General features: G+C 37.0%; 1 protein-coding gene across 1 annotated transcript in view; it reads right to left on the bottom strand.

Moving 5' to 3' along the window:
• Positions 1 to 468: 468 nt before the first annotated feature.
• MND1 (meiotic nuclear divisions 1) overlaps positions 469 to 19,007 on the bottom strand; it is a 68,012-nt gene continuing 49,473 nt past the window's right edge. The window contains exons 8-10 of the mRNA XM_039234374.1: positions 18,765 to 18,879; positions 9,401 to 9,445; positions 469 to 713 (exon numbers count right to left, since the gene is read on the bottom strand). Of these exons, the coding sequence (XP_039090305.1) occupies positions 607 to 713; positions 9,401 to 9,445; positions 18,765 to 18,879 (267 nt within the window). The 3' untranslated portion in view covers positions 469 to 606. The remainder of the gene's footprint in view (positions 714 to 9,400; positions 9,446 to 18,764; positions 18,880 to 19,007) is intronic.

Here is a 19,007-nt window from a genome sequence, read left to right as displayed (position 1 = left end):
TTACAGTAAAAGGACATCAAAAAGTCAAAAGAAAGTAGTTTCAGGACTAAGGAATTCCTACCTATCCCTAAACTTGAGTATCCTAACATTCTGCATTTTATCCTATAGGAAATTTGCAAATATGATGCAGTATACTGAGACTCATACTGAGAATCAATCATATACATATTCCACTAAGTAATGAAAAATAGCAAAGTACGTGTTAAATTGTTTTAAAGGTTATTTCCAAGCATTGATGTGTCTGTGCATGTCTGTAGTAAAACCTCCAAAGATACCCTTAGTTCTCAATATTTAATATTTGAATGAAATTAAAAAATGTTGTCATGTTATGATGTCTTTGGCTTCTAAAAAATTATTTGTAAACCTAACTTACGTGAATAATTTTATTTGCATGAGCCTACTCTGATGACCACTTGGGAATATGGTTATAATTCTGCTTTTGATATATCAAAGAGTAAAAACCATCTCCACATTATGCTTTATTTAAAATTAACAAAATGATAAACACAGTTACAAGTAAATGGCAATTCAGTACATTTAGTTGGATAATATTTTTAAAAATTACATATTCACAAGTACACAGATCTTTTACCAACATCGAACATTTTAGTCTATGTAGTCAAAGTCTTCTGGAATTCCAAAATTTTTATCAATTTTATTTTCTTCCAAACCAAATTTTCTTTTGGCCCAAGATTTTATTGCAAATATATTATCTATAAAGAAAATTGAGAAATATTTTTAAGAGTTGAAAACACAATGATAAAACATTTCAAATATAATTCTATTCTTTTTTGTTACTACTACTTTCAGAAGTATCAACATAAGAAGTTTGCTGTATTTTCAGAAGTAATAACAATTAATTTCAGAAGAAAGAAAATAATATTTTGAGTAGCCAGATCGCATATTTAAACTTTCAGCAACTTAGCTGCCAGTAAAGAATACCTGCGTTAAGAATAATCCAAAAACAGGGAAAGGCCAACAATGGTGTCTCTTCCACATTTCCACAGCACAGGCCAGGACTCTGTTATCTCAGGAATTATAGTTGCTCCTGTCCCCAGAGGGTAGACATTCTCTCCAGACCTTTCCCTCTGCCCCACAGATAATAATGGTTTCCAGATAATCAGGCCAGCCGGAGGGAGAAGTGGTACAGAGAACAGAAGGTACTTTGCCTATCTTAAGACTAGGGTAGGAATAGATGTAGTCTTATTGTCCTCTACGGGGAATTTAAAATGCATTTTGCTGCTTGAAAAAAGTGTTATATTTACTTAAAAGAATTTACTCCAAGGCAGCAAAATAAATTGTGTACAAAGATTTATGGTTACACCTTTATCGCAGTGGAACAAAAGAAAAAATAAAAGCAATCTAAATATCTAATCTCTTGGAAAGGCACCTCCGCACAGGCAGTGAGGGAAGCTGGGTAACCCTAACATGGTCACAGTGGCTGCACCTGGGGAATGGGCAACAGTGAGGTTTTTCTATGTTTTTTTTTTTTTCACACATTTTCTCTAATGTACATAAATCACGTTTGCAATGAACATGCTTTATAGATATAGAGAAATGATGGTGTGAAGTTTTCTGGTTCAGAATATTCTACAAAATATTAAGTTCTGTATTGACAGTGATAATGAGGGGTTAAAAGAGGTTCCTCTGGAGTGTCACAGGCTGAATGTGTCACCTTCCCCAAATTCATATTCAAATTAATTGTAGTCCTAGCATGCGGTACCTAAGAATGGAAACTGAGTCCTCAAAAAGGTGATTAAGTTAAAATGAACTTGTTAAGGGTGGCCCTAATCCAACCTGCTTCGTGTTCTCAGGAGAAAAGGAAATGTGGATACACTGATATCGTGAGTACGCACAGAAAAGACCATGTGAAGACACAAGAAGATGGCCACCTACAAGCCAAAGAGAGAGAGACCTCAGAAGAAATCAAACTGGCTAACACCTTGATTTTGGACTTCCAGCATTCACAAGCGTGACAAAATAAGTTTCATTTGTTTAAGCCACCCAGCCTGAAGCACAGACACACCTCATTTTACTGTATTTTGCAGTGTATTTTTTATGTAGTGAAGGTGTGTGGCAACTGTATATTAGCAAGACTATCAGCACCATTCTTCCAACAGCATTTGCTCACTTCATATATTTATTATATCACATTTTGGTAATTTTCACATATTTGAAACATTTTCTTCATTATTATTATTATTATTATTATTATTATATATGTTATGGTGATGTGAGCAGTGATCTTTGATGTTACTATTGTAATTGTTTTGGGGTGCCACAAACTATACCCATGTAAGATGGCAAAATTAACTGATAAATGTTCTGTGTCTTCTGACAGTCCCACCAACTAGCTGTTCCCCCACCCCTCTCAGCTCCTCAGACCTCCCTATTTTTCGGACACATGTTACTGAAATTAGGCCAATGAATTAAACTCCACAATGGCCTCTGAGTGTTCAAGTGAAAAGAAGAGTTGCACATCTCTCATTTTAATTCAAAAGCTAGAAATAATTAAGCTTAGTGAGGAAAACGCGTCAAAAGCCAAAACAGGCTGAAAACTCGGCCTCTTGTGCCAGACAGCCAAGTAGTGAGTGCAAAGAAAGAGTTCTTGAAAGAAACTACAAGTGCTACTCTGAAGAACACACAAATGACAAGAAAGTGAAACAGCCTCATTGCTGATGTGGAGAAAGTGTGAGTGGTCTGGATAGAAGGTCAACATTCCCTTAAGCCAAAGCCTGATCCAGAGCAAGGCCCTGACTCTCCTCAATACTGTGAAGGCTGAGAGAGGCGAGGAAACTGCAGAAAGAGAGTGCAGAGCTAGCAGACCCTGCTTCATGAGGCTTAAGGAAAGATGCCATCTCCATGACATCAAAGTGCAAGGTGAAGCAGCAAGTGCTGATGGAGAAGCCGCAGCAAGTCATCCAGAAGATCCACCTAAGAGAATTCATGAAGGTGGCCACACTAAACAACAGATTTTCAACATAGATGAAACAGCCTTCTACTAAAAGAAGATGCCATCTGAGACTTTCATAGAGAGGAGAAGTCAGTGCCTGGGTTCAAAGCTTCAAAGGACAGGATGATTCTCTTGTTGGGCCAATGTAGCTGATGACTTTAAGCTAAAGCCTGTGCTCATTTACCGTTCCCCAAATCCTAGAGCCCTTAAGAACTCTGTTAAATCTACTCTGCCTGTGCTCCACAGTGAAAGAAAGCCTGGATGAGAGCACGTCTGTTTGCAACATAGTTTACTGACTATTTTAACGCACTTTTGAGACCTACTGCACAGAATAAAAGATTCCTTTCAAAATATGACTGCTCATTGGTAATACACCTGTCACCCAAGAGCTCTCTGATGGAGATGTATGAGATTAGTGTTGTTTTCATACCTGTTAACACAACATCCATTCTGTGGCCCAGGGATCAAGGAGTAGTTTTGACTTTCAAGTCTTCTTACTGTATAAGGCTATGGGGCGCCTGGGTGGCTTAGTCGGTTAAGTGTCCGACTTTTGCTTAGGTCATGATCTCATGGTTCGCGAGTTTGAGCCCCGCGTCGGGCTCTGTGCTGACTGCCAGCTCAGAGCCTGGAGACTGTTTCGGAGTCTGTGTCTCCCTCTCTCTCTGACCCTCCCCTGCTCACGCTGTCTCTCTCTCTCCTAGAAATAAATAAAAAAATATGTAAAAAAAAAAAAAAAAGAAAAATATTAAAAAAAAAAGAAATATACTGTATAAGGCTATAGCTGCCATAGATAGTGATCCCTTTGATGAATCTGAACAAAGTAAATTAAAAACCTCTGGAAAGGATTCACCATTCTAGATGTTATTAAGAACATCCATGACTCATGGGAAAAAGTAAAAATATCAACATTAACAAAAGTTTGAAAAAAGTTGGTTCCAACCCTCAAGGATGACTTTGAGAGGTTCAAGACTTCAGCGGAGGAAGTAGCTACAGATGTGGTGGGAACAGGGAGAATTAGAATTAGAGGCGGAGCCTAAAGATGTGATTGAATTGCTGCGATCTCATGATGAAACTTAAACAGATGAGGAGTTCTCATGCATGAGCAAAGAAAGTGATTTCTTGAAATGGAATCTATTACTGGAGAAGGTGCTGTGAAGATTGCTGAAATGACCAATAAAGGATTTAGAATGTTACACAAACTTAACTGATAAAGCAGCAGCAGGGTTTGAGAGAAGTACTCCAATTTTGAAAGAAGTTCTATTGTAAATAAAATGCTAACAAACAGCATCACACGCTATAGGGAAATAATTCATGAAAGGAAGAGTCAATCAATGTGGCAAACCTCATTGCTATCTTATTTTAAAAAAAGTGCTGCAGCCACCCTGACCTTCAGCAGCCACCACCCTTATCAGTCGGCAGCCATCAGCACGCAAGCAAGCCTCTCCACCAGCAAAAAAATTACAGCTCGCTGAAAGCTCAGATGATGGTTGGTATTTTTTAGCAATAAAGTATTTTTATTTTTTTTTTTAAGTTTAATTTATTTGAGTGAGACAGAGACAGTGTGAGTGGGGAAGGGGTAGAGAGGGAGAGAGAGAGAATCCCAAGCAGGCTCCACGTATGTTTACCTGACTGGGCTAGCCAGGTGCCCCAGCAATAAAGTATTTTTAAATTAAGGTAAGTACATTGATTTTTTAGACATAATGCTATTGCCCACTTAATAGACTATAGTATTGTGTACACATAACTTTTATATGTAGTAGGAAACAAAAATTTCATTTGACTCACTTTGTTATAATATTCACTTTACTGCAGTCTTCTGGAACCAAACCTGAGATGTCTCCCAGGTATGACTATTTTATGTTACACTTAACAAATTACTACTTGGAATTTGATCACCTTTAAAAATACTGTTTTAGGAAGTTTAATTCCAAGTATCAAATAATGATAACTAAATGTTTGGGATAAAGTTTGTTTCTAAGTGAATACTACATCAAACAGTAACATTAGGGGCACCTGGGTGGCTCAGTCGGTTAAGCGTCTGACTTTGGCTCAGGTCATGATCTCACAGTTCGTGGGTTGGAGCCCCACGTCAGGCTCTGTGCTGACAGCCAGTTCAGAGCCTGGAGCCTGCTTCAGATTCTGTGTCTCCCTCTCTCTCTGACCCTCCCCTGCTCACACTGTCTCTCTCTCTCTCTCAAAAATAAATATTAAAAAACAAACAAAAAAAAACAGTAACATTAATGAAATATCCCCAATTCTCTCAATTAAAGTATAATGGAATAACAGATATTAAAAAATGAATGCCTATGTAACAATTTAAAACAAATCTTTAGTTTTCATGAGGACCTAAGAGAGACTGCTAATAACATGAAGCACTCCAGAATGATCTGTTTAGTTTAGTGTCTACATCACCATACATTCTGGTCAATCACAGTCAAATACTTATATAGGGCACACTGCTACATAAAATGGGTATTAAGTGTATTACAGGTACACTTAATATAAATTGTTTATAATGTAAACAGCCTATGCCTTCAAGCTGACACACGAGTAGAGAGAAAAATCAATTTATTACTAAATAATTCCAAAGTGTTATGCATGTTAAAGAGAAAAGATCAAGTATTATGTATATGGCTTCCAGAACAGGCTCCAAAAGCACAGAAAGATTTCCGGGAAATGAGAGAACAGATGCAACACTGCAGGAAGCTTGAAAGAAAGGACTTCAAACCTAGATCAGGAAAGAAAGGAATAAGGCACCACAGTAAGGCTACAGGCTTTGTAGGAAGGAGTTGCTGGTTTACATGAGAGGAAGAAACCATTTTATTACAAACTTCCAAAGATTACACTTGATGTTAGCCAAAAGGTGAAGAAGCAATTAAACCTCCAAAGATTAAAACAAACAGAAGAACAAATAAAAGCCCATTCAGAACAATGCTTAATGGACAAATTAAAAAAAACTGACTAATAACGTATCTTCGGCTGCTGGATGTCTGCCTTCAAGACAATGTCACCTGCAATCTTGATAATTCATTTCCCTCATCAAATAATATTTCTATTATGTGGAAATTTTTATAAATAGATAAAAAAATAGGTGTGTGTGTGTTTGTGTGTGTGTTTTAAAGAAACAGCCCTAAGACTAGTAGAATTTCTGTTAATTTCTAAGGTGGTATACCAAGTATATGTATAGAAATAGGATGGCAATACCACATGCATGAGTCTGTTTATGATCTCACAACATTTATTCCCCCCCCATTCACTATGATGCTTCTGAGACATAGTCATAACTTCAGTATGTTAATTATTAAACAAGGTTTTATAAAATGTTAAATCACATAAAGTGTATTTAATGCCATAAATCATTTAGATGTGATATTTCTACTTATATCCTGAGGTAATCTCTTATTTTATAAAACTGAAATACTAAATTACTAAACAGTAAATATCCTCCATCCTGGATACATTTTAAAGACCTTTTTTAGGTAAAAGGAAAACCAAACCTTAACTAATAATTACAGAACAGTCTTTAGTTACAAGTATTACAGATGTTTTATTTTTGTTTTGAAGACAGGCTGGTTTTCTGAGGTGTGATTTGTTATAACTCCAAGCTCTTATAACATTTTTCTGTTGGAAGGAGCAAGTTACTTCAAATGGAAATATGGTTCCTAACAGCTGTTTTTCTACTATGCTAAAAATATCTTCCTTCCTATATGATTTTACAAGTTTTAGATCCGGGGCTTCTGGGTGGCTCAATTGGTTTAGCATCCGACTTCAGCTCAGGTCATGATCTCACGGTTCATGAGTTCGTGCCCTGCACTAGGCTCTGTGCTGACAGAGCAGGCTTGGATTCTGTGTCTCCCTCTCTCTCTGCCTCTCCCCTGTTCATGCTCACTCTCTCTTGCTCTCTCAAATAAACAAACATTAAAAATTTTTTTTCTTAAAGTTTCAGGTTCTTTCTCAGCTAGTAACATTAGGGGAAAAAGAAGTTGTTCAAATTGTTCCTTTTTTTCATCATAACTGGAAGTTTATGATCAAGTGGAAAACAAATGGATTTTTTAAGAGGAAATGGGAAAAGTGGAGTATTTGTTCATCTATGTGTCTAACATTGTGTTAAAGGGCTTACAAACTGTTCTATTTAATCCTCCTAAAATGCAAAGTAGATATAATCTACACTGAAGAAGCAAGTTCAGAGAAGTTCAGTAAGTCATGTATCAAATAAGGAACACAATCTAGATTCCTTTCAAAAGTCCAAGTTCTCACCGTGCACACAGGCTGGATGTTCCTACTGCTAACTGAGCTGCTTTGCTGAGAACTATTGGGGGCAATTACTTTGTGACTCTTCTTATTTTTAATCCACTTGCCTTTTTTCCTTACTCAAAATTTTGTATTTCTCAAATCCATATAATGTCACTATATTTATTATTTATTTATACTTACTGAAACACATTTCATTCTTCTCTTTTCTTTAATGGGAGCTTGATGTTTTTACCCTCTTCTTTCCTTATCACTAAACCATTACATTATTTATGAAATGTATTACTTTTGTAATAAATAAGATTGTAATTTTATAGGAACCAAAGACCAATTACATTGATTTTATCAATCTACTTAATTCTAAAATAGACAAGGAAGAGTGATTAAAAAAATTTTTTTTAATGTTTATTTTTTGAGAGAGAGGGAGAATGCAAGCAGGGAATGGGCAGAGAAAGAAACAAAGGACCCAAAGCAGGCTCTACACTGACAGCAGAGAGCCCAGTGCGGGGCCTGATCCCATGAACTTTGAAATCATAACCCAAGGGGCGCCTGGGTGGCTCAGTCAGTTGAGCGTCCGACTTCGGCTCAGGTCATCATCTCACAGTTCGTGGGTTCGAGCCTCGCATCAGGCTCTGTGCTGACAGCTAGCTCAGAGCCTGGAGCCTGTTTCAGAGTCTGCATCTCCCTCTCTCTCTAACCCTCCCCTGCTCACACGGTCTCTCTCTCTCTCAGAAATAAAGAAAAAACATTTTAAAAAATAAATAAATAAAAATTTTGAAATCATGACCTGAGCTGAAGGCAGACACTTAACCAACTAAGCCATTCAGGTGCCCCTAGGAAGAGTGATTTTTTTTTCTTAATTAAAAAAAAATTTTTAATGTTTATTTATTTTACGTGTGGGGGGAGAGGAAGGGAGGGGGAGAGAGACAGCGAGCGAGCAGGCACGCAGGGGAGAGGCCGAGAGAGAGGGAGACACAGAATCCAAAGCAGGCTCCAAGCTCTGAGCTGTCAGCATAGGGTGTGACGTGGGGCTCAAACTCATGAATGGGGAGATTATGACCTGAGCTGAAGTCGGATGCTTAACTGAGTTAAGCCACCCAGGCGCCCCAGGAAGAGTGATTCTTAAACATTTTGTGACATACAGAGGCCTGGACATGAGGTCAGGAAACCTGGAGCAAATCTTTGTACACCCTGTGACTAATCACCTCTGACTCAACGCAGTCACTTTAAATTTTCTGGATCTCTGCATCAATACAATCTTACCCATACTCTCCCACAGAAACAGAATAAGGATGGGTAGTACATGTGAAGGCATTATAGACTCTCTTATCAGGATGGTAAAGTTCAATTACCATTACATTATAATACCAGAAAAACATCAGTGTAATTTATAGACAGGTTTTAACAAGGCTAATCATACCTCTATGTAAATGACAACATCATTATTTGTGAACTTTCTTCTAAACTTTAAGACACAGAGAAAATGTCTTACTAATTCCCATTTCTTAGAACGTCTCTGGTGAAGACCAGAGGGTACATCCATTGGCAAATGGATTAATGAGGCATTTCTATGAAAGCAGGTATACGAGAAGATAGTATCATTTGGTGGGTAAAAGCTCGGACTCTGGAATCAGAAAAGCTGTATTCTAATTCCTGCTCCACTGCCTGCATCTGTGTCACTGTGGGCTCCTGATGGCTTCAGTTTGAGCTCTAAAATTAGGGATGATAATCCTATTTACCTCACAAGATTGTTGCAGAGGTAAAATGAGAATGTACCACAGATACTCTTTACAATGGCTGGCTGACAGTCAGCCCGCAACAAATGGTAGCTATTATTATTATTAGCAAGAAGACAAATCTTTCGGATTCCATGAAATTCTTTAAAGTGTCTTGCGTTAATATATGGAAGGTTAAGTGATTAGCCTAAGTGGCTTATCTAGGAATAATTACACAAAAGTTAAACTTCAAGCAATCATTGGTTTTACAAAAATATGGTGTACTTTACAAAATGATTCATAGTAAGATTTAAAAAAACAACTTTAAGTAGCCCAAATGATTTAATGTATAAAAATAATATATACATTTCTGAAGATGTCTTTTCTTGAACAGAACTAGCTACAATTACTTCTGCATTTCATATCATAGTAAGTATGAAAAAGTTTAACATTAGCTTATTGGTGCCATTATAATACATACCAGTCCATCTGTTAGCGGCTTCTTTGGCTACTTGATTTGCTTGACCTGAAAAAGAGTATATATATGAATAATCATGTTCATCTATTCAAAGATTCTTTTTTTTTTTTTTTTACATGAACAAAAGGTTATACAAATAAAACTATATGTAAAAACCTCAAATCGAGACAGAATCCGAAACAAGCTCCAGGTATCTTGATACACAAAAGTTGTTAATTTTGATGAAGTCAAATTGATCTATTTTTTTCTTTAGTTGTTTGAGTTTTGGTGTCCTGTCCAAGAATCTGTGGCCTAATCCAAGAATAGAAGAGATATATACTTATGTTTGCAACTAAAAGTTTTATAGTTTCTTACACTTAGGTCTTTGATCTGTTAGAGTTAGTTTTTGTATATGGTCTGAGATGGGAGTCCAGGTTGATTCATTTACATGTAGATAACCAGTTGTGCCTAGCACCATTAGTTGAAAACACTATTCTTTCCTGATTGAATGGTCTTGGCATCCTTGTTAAAAAATCATTTGAGTTTAGGGGCACCTGGGTAGCTTAGTCAGTTAAATGTCCAACTTCGGCTCAGGTCATGATCTCACTGTTCATTGAGTTTGAGCACCACATGGGGCTCTATGCTGACAGCTCAGAGACTGGAGCCTGCTTCCAATTCTGTCTCCCTCTCTCTCTGCCCCTCCCCTGCTCATGCTGTCTCTGTCTCAAAAAGAAGTCAACATCAAAAAAAAAATTAAAAATCAGTTAGGTTTACTTCTGGACTCTCAATTCTGTTAACCTCTCATCACTCAGTATGTCTAATTTTTTTTTTCTAAGTAATCTCTACACCCAACATGGAGCTTGAACTCACAACTCCAAGATCAAGAGTCACATACTCTACTGACTGAGTCAGCCAGATGCTCCTGTATGTCTATTTCCTATACTAACACCATACTCTCTTGATTATTGTAGCTCTTTGTAAAAGGTTTTGAAGCTGGGAAATTTGAGTCTTTCAACTTTGTTGTTCTCTTTCAAGATATTTTTTGGTTATTCTGGGTCCTCTGCATTTTCATACGAATTTTATGATCAACTTATCAATTTCTACAAAAAAGTAGTTAGAATTTTGATAGGTTTTATACTGAATCTGTAGATTTGAGGAGTATTTCCATCTTAACAATATTAAGTCTTTCTATAAATACAGAATGTCTATTTATACAGGTCTTTAGTTTCATCCAATGTTTTGTACTTTTCAGGACAAATATTTCACTTCCTTGACTAATTCTATTCCCAAGTACTTCATTCATTTGGGTGTTATTGTAAATGCATTTTTAAAATTTTATTTTTAGATAGTTCATTGTTAGTATTTAAGATACATATGATTTTTGCATATTGATTTCTGTATCCTACAGCCTGCTGACCTCACTTACTATTCAACATGGATGCTTTTATTTCTTTTTTGCCTAATTGGGCTGGCTTGAACTCTCAGTACAATGTTGAATAGAAGTGGTCAGAAAGGTCATTCTTGGAGAAAGCATGCAGCCTCTGACCATTCAACAGGATGTTAGCTGTAGATGTGTTGTCCTTTTTAAATGAGGAAGTTCACTTCTATTCCTAGTCTGTTGAGTTTGTTTAATGAAAGGGTGGTGGATTTTGCCAATTTTTTTTTGTCTATTAAGACAATCATGCTGTTACTGTCACAAATTACATTGTATATTTTGTGCCCAACAAAATAGGCTTACCATTATTGTGTATGCAGCTGTCTTTTATTTATTTTTAAATGTTTTATTTATTTCTAGTATAGAGAGAGAGAGAGAGAGAGACAGCGTGAGCAGGGGAGGGTCAGAGAGAGGGGGTCACAGACTGAAACAGGCTCCAGGCTCTGAGCTGGCAGTCAGCACAGAGCCCGACGCGGGGCTCGAACCCACAAACCACGAGATCATGACCTAAGCGAAAGTCAGACGCTCAACCGACTAAGCCACCCAGGTGCCCCAATGCAGCTGTATTTTAAATAAAATAGAAGAACCATAAGGAGATACAAACAAAAATACATACATGCTGTCTTCTATATTTACCTATTAAGTAATCTGTACCAGCATTTCTTATGTTACTGTGTAGTGTCCTTTCAATTCAATGAGAAAGTCTTCCATATTTTGTTAGGACAGGTCTGCTAATGACAAACTCTCTCAGTTGTTGTTTACCTGGGAATGTCTTACTTTTCCTTCATTTTTGAAGGAAAATATTTCTGGGTATAGACTTCTTGGTTGGCAGTTATTTTCCCCCTAAATCACTTTGAATATGTCATCCCAATGCCTTTGGCCTCTATGCTTTCCAATAAGAAACAAGTTGTTAATCTGATTGAAGGTTCCTTGTATATGATGAATCACCTCCTCCTCGTTGCTTTCCAAGTTTCTCCATCATTAAAAAAAAAAAAATTCTCTATCATTTGACAATTTGAGTACGATGAGTCTATACATGCATCTTTTTGAGGGTGCCCTAAATTGGAGTTTAAGGTTTTTTTGATGTATAGATTAATGTTTTTCATCAAATTTGAGATGTTTTCAGCTCTTATATTTTCAAATATTCTTTGAGCTCCATTCTCTCCCCTCTCCTTCTAGGACCTACATTATTTTTATGTTGGCACTCTTAATGCCATGACACAGGTCTCTTGAGACTCCAATAATGTTGCTTCATTCTTTTTTTTTCTGTTCCTCAGACTGAATTATCTCAACTGAAATATCTCCAAGTCATTGATTCTTTCTTCTGCCTGCTCAAATTGTCTATTAATCAATCCCCTGAGTGAAATTTTTGTTTCAGTTATTGTAGTTTTCAATTCCAGCATTTCATTTGATTCCTTTTTAATAATTTCTACATCTTTGCTGATATTCTCTATTCAGTGAGGTATCATTCTCAGACTTCCCTTTAGTTCTTGAGGTATGTTTTCTTTAGCTCTTTTAACATATTTAAAAACAGCTGACTGAAAGTCTGTGTCTGGCAGCCCAACATCACATATGTTTCAGTGCATAAACCATATTTTCTTTGTAGATCTTGCAGGGTTTTTTTGTTGTTGAAAATTGGGACATTTTAAATAACATAATGTGGCAACTCTGGAAATCAGATACTGCCTCCCTTCACAGGGTTGTTTGGGTACTTGTTGTTATTGTCTGTTTAGTGATTTGTCTGAACAAATTCTGTAAAGTCTATATTCTTTATGATATGAGGCCACTGAAGTCTCACTTACTAGGCAGTTAGTAATTGAACACAGATTTCCTTAAACACCTAGACTAAAACTCCAGGTCTTTGCTGAGCAGCTCTGTGTGTGTGTTGGGGGAGGTTTCAACACTCAGCTAGGCAACTTACAACCCTGCCTTAGCTTTCAGTTCCTGCATGCCCTGAGTGCCAATGTCTGCTAGAGGTGGGAGATGAGGAACTTCCCAGGACTTTCCTGGGAATGTGCACAGCCCTATGCATATGGCCTTCTTGTTTTCCAAAAATACGGTGCTTTTTAAGGCACCTATAACATGTCTTGCAGCCTCTCCTTTTAAGCTCTTTGATTAGTCTACTGTTTGCCTTAACTGTTATTCATCAGCTCAAACAGCTGTGGGGTTAAAACTCTTGTCTGTAGCTGTTTTAGACAAATGCCCCCCAGAAAGAGGCTGTTGGCACTGGGCATACTACAAGCCAGATCAAATAAAGATAATTCTTCTTATTGGTGGCTTTCAGAGAACCATCAAAGATGTCAAATAGTGACAACTTGGGAAAATGAAGATCTTAAAGAGCTCCAGCTCCAATTTACTCTCTCTGATACGAGGAATGCAGGGCTCTTATTTTTCAAGGTTACTGCTGAGCTACAGAGTAGTGGTTAAGAATAGGGCAACTTAAAATAGCCTAAAGCTTATTATTCTTGCTGAGATTCAGTCATTTTTCTTGAATAGGCAAATCTTTGGTTATTTTCTAGAATTCTGGAAAAGGTGTGACAGTTTCTGCCAGCTTTCCTGGAAGGATAAATTTTCAGAGATCCTTACGCCATCATTTTCACTGTCATCCCGGCATTTTCAAAAATATTTCTTAAGTACCTCTAAGATTTACTTTCAAGTATTTTTGTAGGAATTCAATTTTTACTACAACTTATTTTATCTGTTCTCACTTTAGTAATGGTCAGATAGCTAAAATTGAATTTTATTTTTCATACATTATGGCTTTTACTTCTCACTTCTTAGATATCTGCAACTAATCCTGTCAATAATTAACGTAGATACCAATAAGCATCTAACATGATGAAATATAAATATTTCCTGCAAGAATTATTGAGAAATAAAAGATAAGTCATGTCTACATGAACATAAAAATTAGTTATTATCAACAGAAAAACTGTTTCAAAATAAACTATGACAGACTTAGAGATTAGTCTAGGTTGTAATATGGGTGCTACAGCTACATTATTAAGAACCAAATCTTATTAAAATCAATTTATGAAACTCATAATCCTTTAATCCAGTATAATCTTTTCTGCAATAACATGATAGCCAAAATCCTACGAAACCTCTCATTATCAAAAACCATGTTTTAAAAGCAATAATCTCTTTGGGGAAAGGAAATAATCTCATTTGGGGGAATAGAGGTTAAAATCCAAAAAAAATTCTCTAGATTTAGTAATGAGATTACTACCACTTACTACTTAAATGTTTAAATTTCTTAAATCTTGAGTTTATAGTTTACTTCAAATTTGAAAAAAAATAGCCTTTACTTCTGATATTTATTTCTTCAGGTATTTTTCAGGCTTGGACACACACACACACACACACACCACCCTATGACCCCAGCATACACTCCTTTTGGAACTTTGATTACACATGTATTAGGTCACTTGAAATTGTCCTACATTTTAGGGATTTAATGCTATTTGCATGAAAAAATTTATTTTTCCTGAGTTTCATTTTGGATACTTTCTACAGCTAGTCTTCAAATACATGAATCCTTTCTCTGAAAAGTTTAATCTGCTATCAATCCAACCCAATATATTTCTCATTTCAGACACTGTAGTGTTGAACTCCAGAACTTTTATATCTTCCATGTTTGTTTGTTTGTTTTTTAATGTTTATTTTTGAGAGAGAGAGAATGAACTAGCAGATAAGGGGCAAAGAGAGAGGAAGACACAGAATCCAAAGTAGGCTCTGGGTTCTGAGCTGTCAGTACATAGGGGTAGAACACATGAACCTTGAGATCATGACCTGAGCCAAAGTTGGATGCCCAACCAACTGAGCCATATAGTTGCCCCTATATCTTCCATATTTCTACTTAACTTTTGGAACATATACAATACATTTGTATTAGCTTTTAATGTTATGGTCTTCTGATTCTACTATCTGTATCAGTTCTGGGTGAGTTTTGATTGAAGGATAATTCTTTTCATTAAGAGTCATGTTGGGGCGCCTGGGTGGCTTAGTCGGTTAAGCGTCCGACTTTCGCTTAGGTCATGATCTCACGGTTCGTGGGTTCGAGCCCCGCGTCGGGCTCTGTGCTGACTGCCAACTCAGAGCCTGGAGCCTATTTCAGAGTCTGTGTCTCCCTCTCTCTCTGACTCTCCCCTGCTTACGCTGTCTCTCTCTCTCTCTCTCCTAGAAATAGATAAAAATATTTAAAAAAAAAAAGAAAAAGAGTCATGTCTTGCTACTTCTTTGCATGCCTGGTAATCTTTTATTAAATGCTAGACACTATGAATTTTATTTTGTTGGGTGCTGGGTATGTTTGTGTTCCTGTAAATATTCTTTAGCTTTGTTCTGGGATGCATTTAAGTGACTTTGCAATAGTTTGATGCTTTTGAGGTTTGCTGTTACGATTTGTTAGATGAGAGGAGAACAAAGCTCAGTCTAGGACTAATTAGTCCTTGTCAGTGAGGCAAGACGTTCTTGAATGCTCTACCCAATGTTCTGTGAATTATGCATTTTTCCAATCTGCCTGGTGAGAATAGGCACTACTCTTGGTCCTGTGTGAGTGCCAGGCACTGTTCCTTCTAATTCTTTGAAACTGTTGTTTCCCCAGCTTTGGGTAGTTTCCTCACATGCATGCACTAAATACTTGAGGGGAACCCTCTGTAGATTCCCAGGGTTCTCTTTCTGTGTAATTTCTCCTCTCTAGAAGGCCATCCTGTGAACTCTAGCCACACTGTGGCTGGTCTCTCTGATTCTCAGTTCCATCTACAGGGCTCTGCCTAGGTTCTCCTTCCTTGTGCCACAGCCCGGAAACTCACTAAAATAAACTAACACAATTTTAAGACCTAATTTGTTTCCTTTCTTTAAGAAGCATCATCCTTTATTGTCTGATATCAAGTATCTTAAGAACCTATTTGATATATTTTTTTGTGTGTTTTTTTTTAGGTGTGAGCATAAATTCAGTCTGTTACTACTCTATCTTGCCTACCAGTGGAAGTGCCACATCTGAATAAAATTTTGTTATCTGTTCTGAATTTTAAAAGCAGAGGAATTGGACACTCTCTTAATGCATTTTATAAAGATAGATAATATTTTTAATGTTGTAAAATGAAAATAATACAAAGCCAGGAAGGACCCTTATCCTCTTACCCCTACTAAGATCAGAAATGTACAATGTAAAAATGTCAAAAATTAATACACATGTAATCGATTCACCATTACAAAATTCTACAGCATCCAAATGTGGATCCATCTTCGGTGACTATATAATTAAATACAAAAAGATAATCTGGGTCTGACGTTGGTGAAGAATGGTAAAGTCTCTTAAGTCACTGTAAACCAGAAAACATTTTCTTCTCATGCACTTAGACCTCATAGCCTGCATAATACTCATTCACACTGACATGTTTTCCTTATGTTGACAAATAAATTACCAAACAGAAGGGTTAAGATGGAGAACAGAATTCAGGCAACCAGCATAAACTACAGTTATACCTTCCTCCTCAACTCTGCTATTCTACTCTTTAGAAATTTCATCAACCTTTATATACCTTGCAACTTCTTCCATCAAATTTCATCACCTTTCTAAGAGGTGAGGCAATTGCCAAAACTGCTGCTTGATTCAGAGGTACAAGGAATGGCAACAGCTGAAATTACATGCCTGAAACAAAGTTTTCCCAATGCATGAATTGGTCAGGCACAGTTCTCTGTCCTTGCGGATTTCCTGCAGCCCACGATGAGCCCCTGGTACAGGATCACCATCAGATAGGTCAGAGTAGGTTTGTAGGACTAAGTAGGTTTTAGCCATTCCTGAGTGGACAGAAGTAATCAAAATTATGAAAAAGATTATAAAAATAGGAGGTCACAAGCAGAAGTGATGTCAGGCAGGTCATCTGCCCAGGGAAAGAGCAATGGCAATATAATGGGGACCACAAAGTAGAAAAGCAGAAGCCTTGACTGGGCATGGGTATGAGCTGTAGGTCCTTGACAGAGGACAGAATGAAATGAGTAAGCCAAGAACCGGCACTATCAAGGAAAAGTCCCAGATTTACATAAAACTGCAGTCAGGAAGGCAGGCAGAGGGGCGCCTGGGTGGCTCAGTCGGTTAAGCTTCCGACTTCAGCTCAGGTCATGATCTCGAGGTTAGTGTGTTCGAGCCCCGCGTTGGACTCTGTGCTGACAGCTAGTTCAGAGCCTGTTTCAGATTCTGTATCTCCCTCTCTCCAACCCTCCCCTGCTCATGCTGTCTGTCTCTTTCTCTCTCAGAAATAAAACATAAAAATAAAAAAATTAAAAGGTAGGAAGGGAGAGCCAAGTAAGAGAACTAAGTGAAGGATCATATTTGATAACTGTGAAAACAGAATTTTCATGATGACCTACTATAGGGTACAGACATGCTGATCCTAAAACTAAACCACCTGAAGGCATTCAATCTGGGTAAGAAAACTGTTCTCAAAGCTCTCTTTCTTGAGAAGCTGCTCAAGACACACATTTGATGTCCTCTTTAACAAGCTACGTATATATTTCCTTTTAAAGATGAATCATGAGCAGGCCTAGCTTTCTCACAGTAACCTGCTACACTGCTTTGAGGTGCTCGTGTTCATGGAGGGTCATTTGATAATTAGTTAAAACTTTGAAACTGATTAAAGTGGTTAATTTTGTAGATTTGGTTAGCACTTTATTTTGTATATGATGATAAATGAAATCAATCTGTGGGCAACACTAAAGAGCTAATATGTCTCTCTAAATTACCTGATTTATAGAAAATGGCTGGCTGGAGGGGGCGGGTAAGTTCTTCAACCTCTACTTCTCTCTGAAAATCACCCTGGGTAATCAGCTGAACCAGGGCCAATACATATAATCATGTAGGCTGTGGACTATTGTGCGTAATTAATGCCTCCTGGGGTTGTGCAAAACAGGGATCTGTCTCTAAAATTAAATTTAACTTTAGAGTACACTAACTGAACTGCTTAAATACTTTTTAATTGCAAGGAATACCATCAAGGAAAGCTTAACTGTAATCAAATTACTCTCACGCTAATTTTATTTATTTATTGGTTTATTTACTTATTTATTTATTTATTTAGAAAGTGGGAGGAATAGAGGGAGAGGGCGAGAGAAGGGAAAAGAAGAAGAGAGAGGGAGAGGGGCAGAGGGGGAGGGGGGAGTGAGGGAGGGAGGGAGAGGGAGAGGGAGAACCTTAAGTGACCTGAGCTGAAATCAAGAGTCAGATGCTCAATGGACTGAGCCACCAAGGTGCGCCTCAAGTTAATTTTAAAGTACCAAATACTTTCAATTCCTCTCAAAGCCTTCAATCACATACTGTTAGTTTTTTCTAAAGTTTCACTTGGTGAAGTTCCCTAAATGAAAAGACAGGCTAAGACAGAAAAATGTGAAGAAATTTATAGATATTTTCCCAGGCAATTACATGCAGTGCCCTTATAATATACTCTTTCACTTCCTCAAATATTGAAATTTGTATCTTTATATAAATATAGAAAAATTATTTAAAATAAAGCTTTGGAGATTGGTTTTAAAAATAGAGGAAGACATCATTGGTATATTTAAAAGGCAAGTCAATGCAGAGACTGATTTTTTATAACTTGCAAACGCATATTTTTGGTAATGTCTTTCCTAGAAGATAATGAGGGATTTCGTTCTCAAGTCACTGTACGTGGGGCCAACTTAACTCCTCTGACTCTTCAGTTTCCTAAGCTTATATTTTATATCTTTATCCTTCTTAACCTCTCTTCCTTACCCTTGAAATGCTTTCAATTTCAAAGTTGTCACTGTAAAATGCTTTAATGTTAAGATTCTTTAATGGAAATATTAATGCAATATTAATACTATTATTGGCTCGATTTTCTCATTATACATGGACAACGGTTACCAGGCAACTAGAAGTATAAAGCCTCTTTCATTAGAAAAGTTAAAAACCTTCAAAATATGTTATAAACTTACGTATTTCTTCCACAACTTGTGGATCACATTCTCTGTATTTTTCTACTTCTGCCTTTAGCTGTTCCCTTTGGTCTCGAAGTGAAGAAAGCTCTTTCGCTAGCATGGTTCGCTCTTCCTGTGTTCAAAATAGTTTTATGTACAATTAAGACAAGTAAAAATGCCATGTGTTTTAAGGTTATACACTTTATAAACATTTTCATTTTATTTCTCATAACTAATGTGTACTAGGCTTCGGACGTTATA

Source organism: Hyaena hyaena, unplaced genomic scaffold, assembly GCF_003009895.1.
Source record: "Hyaena hyaena isolate Hyena2069 unplaced genomic scaffold, ASM300989v1 scaffold_89, whole genome shotgun sequence".
Classification (NCBI taxonomy): Eukaryota; Metazoa; Chordata; class Mammalia; order Carnivora; family Hyaenidae; genus Hyaena; species Hyaena hyaena.
Note: the sequence above shows the minus strand (reverse complement) of the source record. Positions and strands in the feature narration are given on the sequence as shown.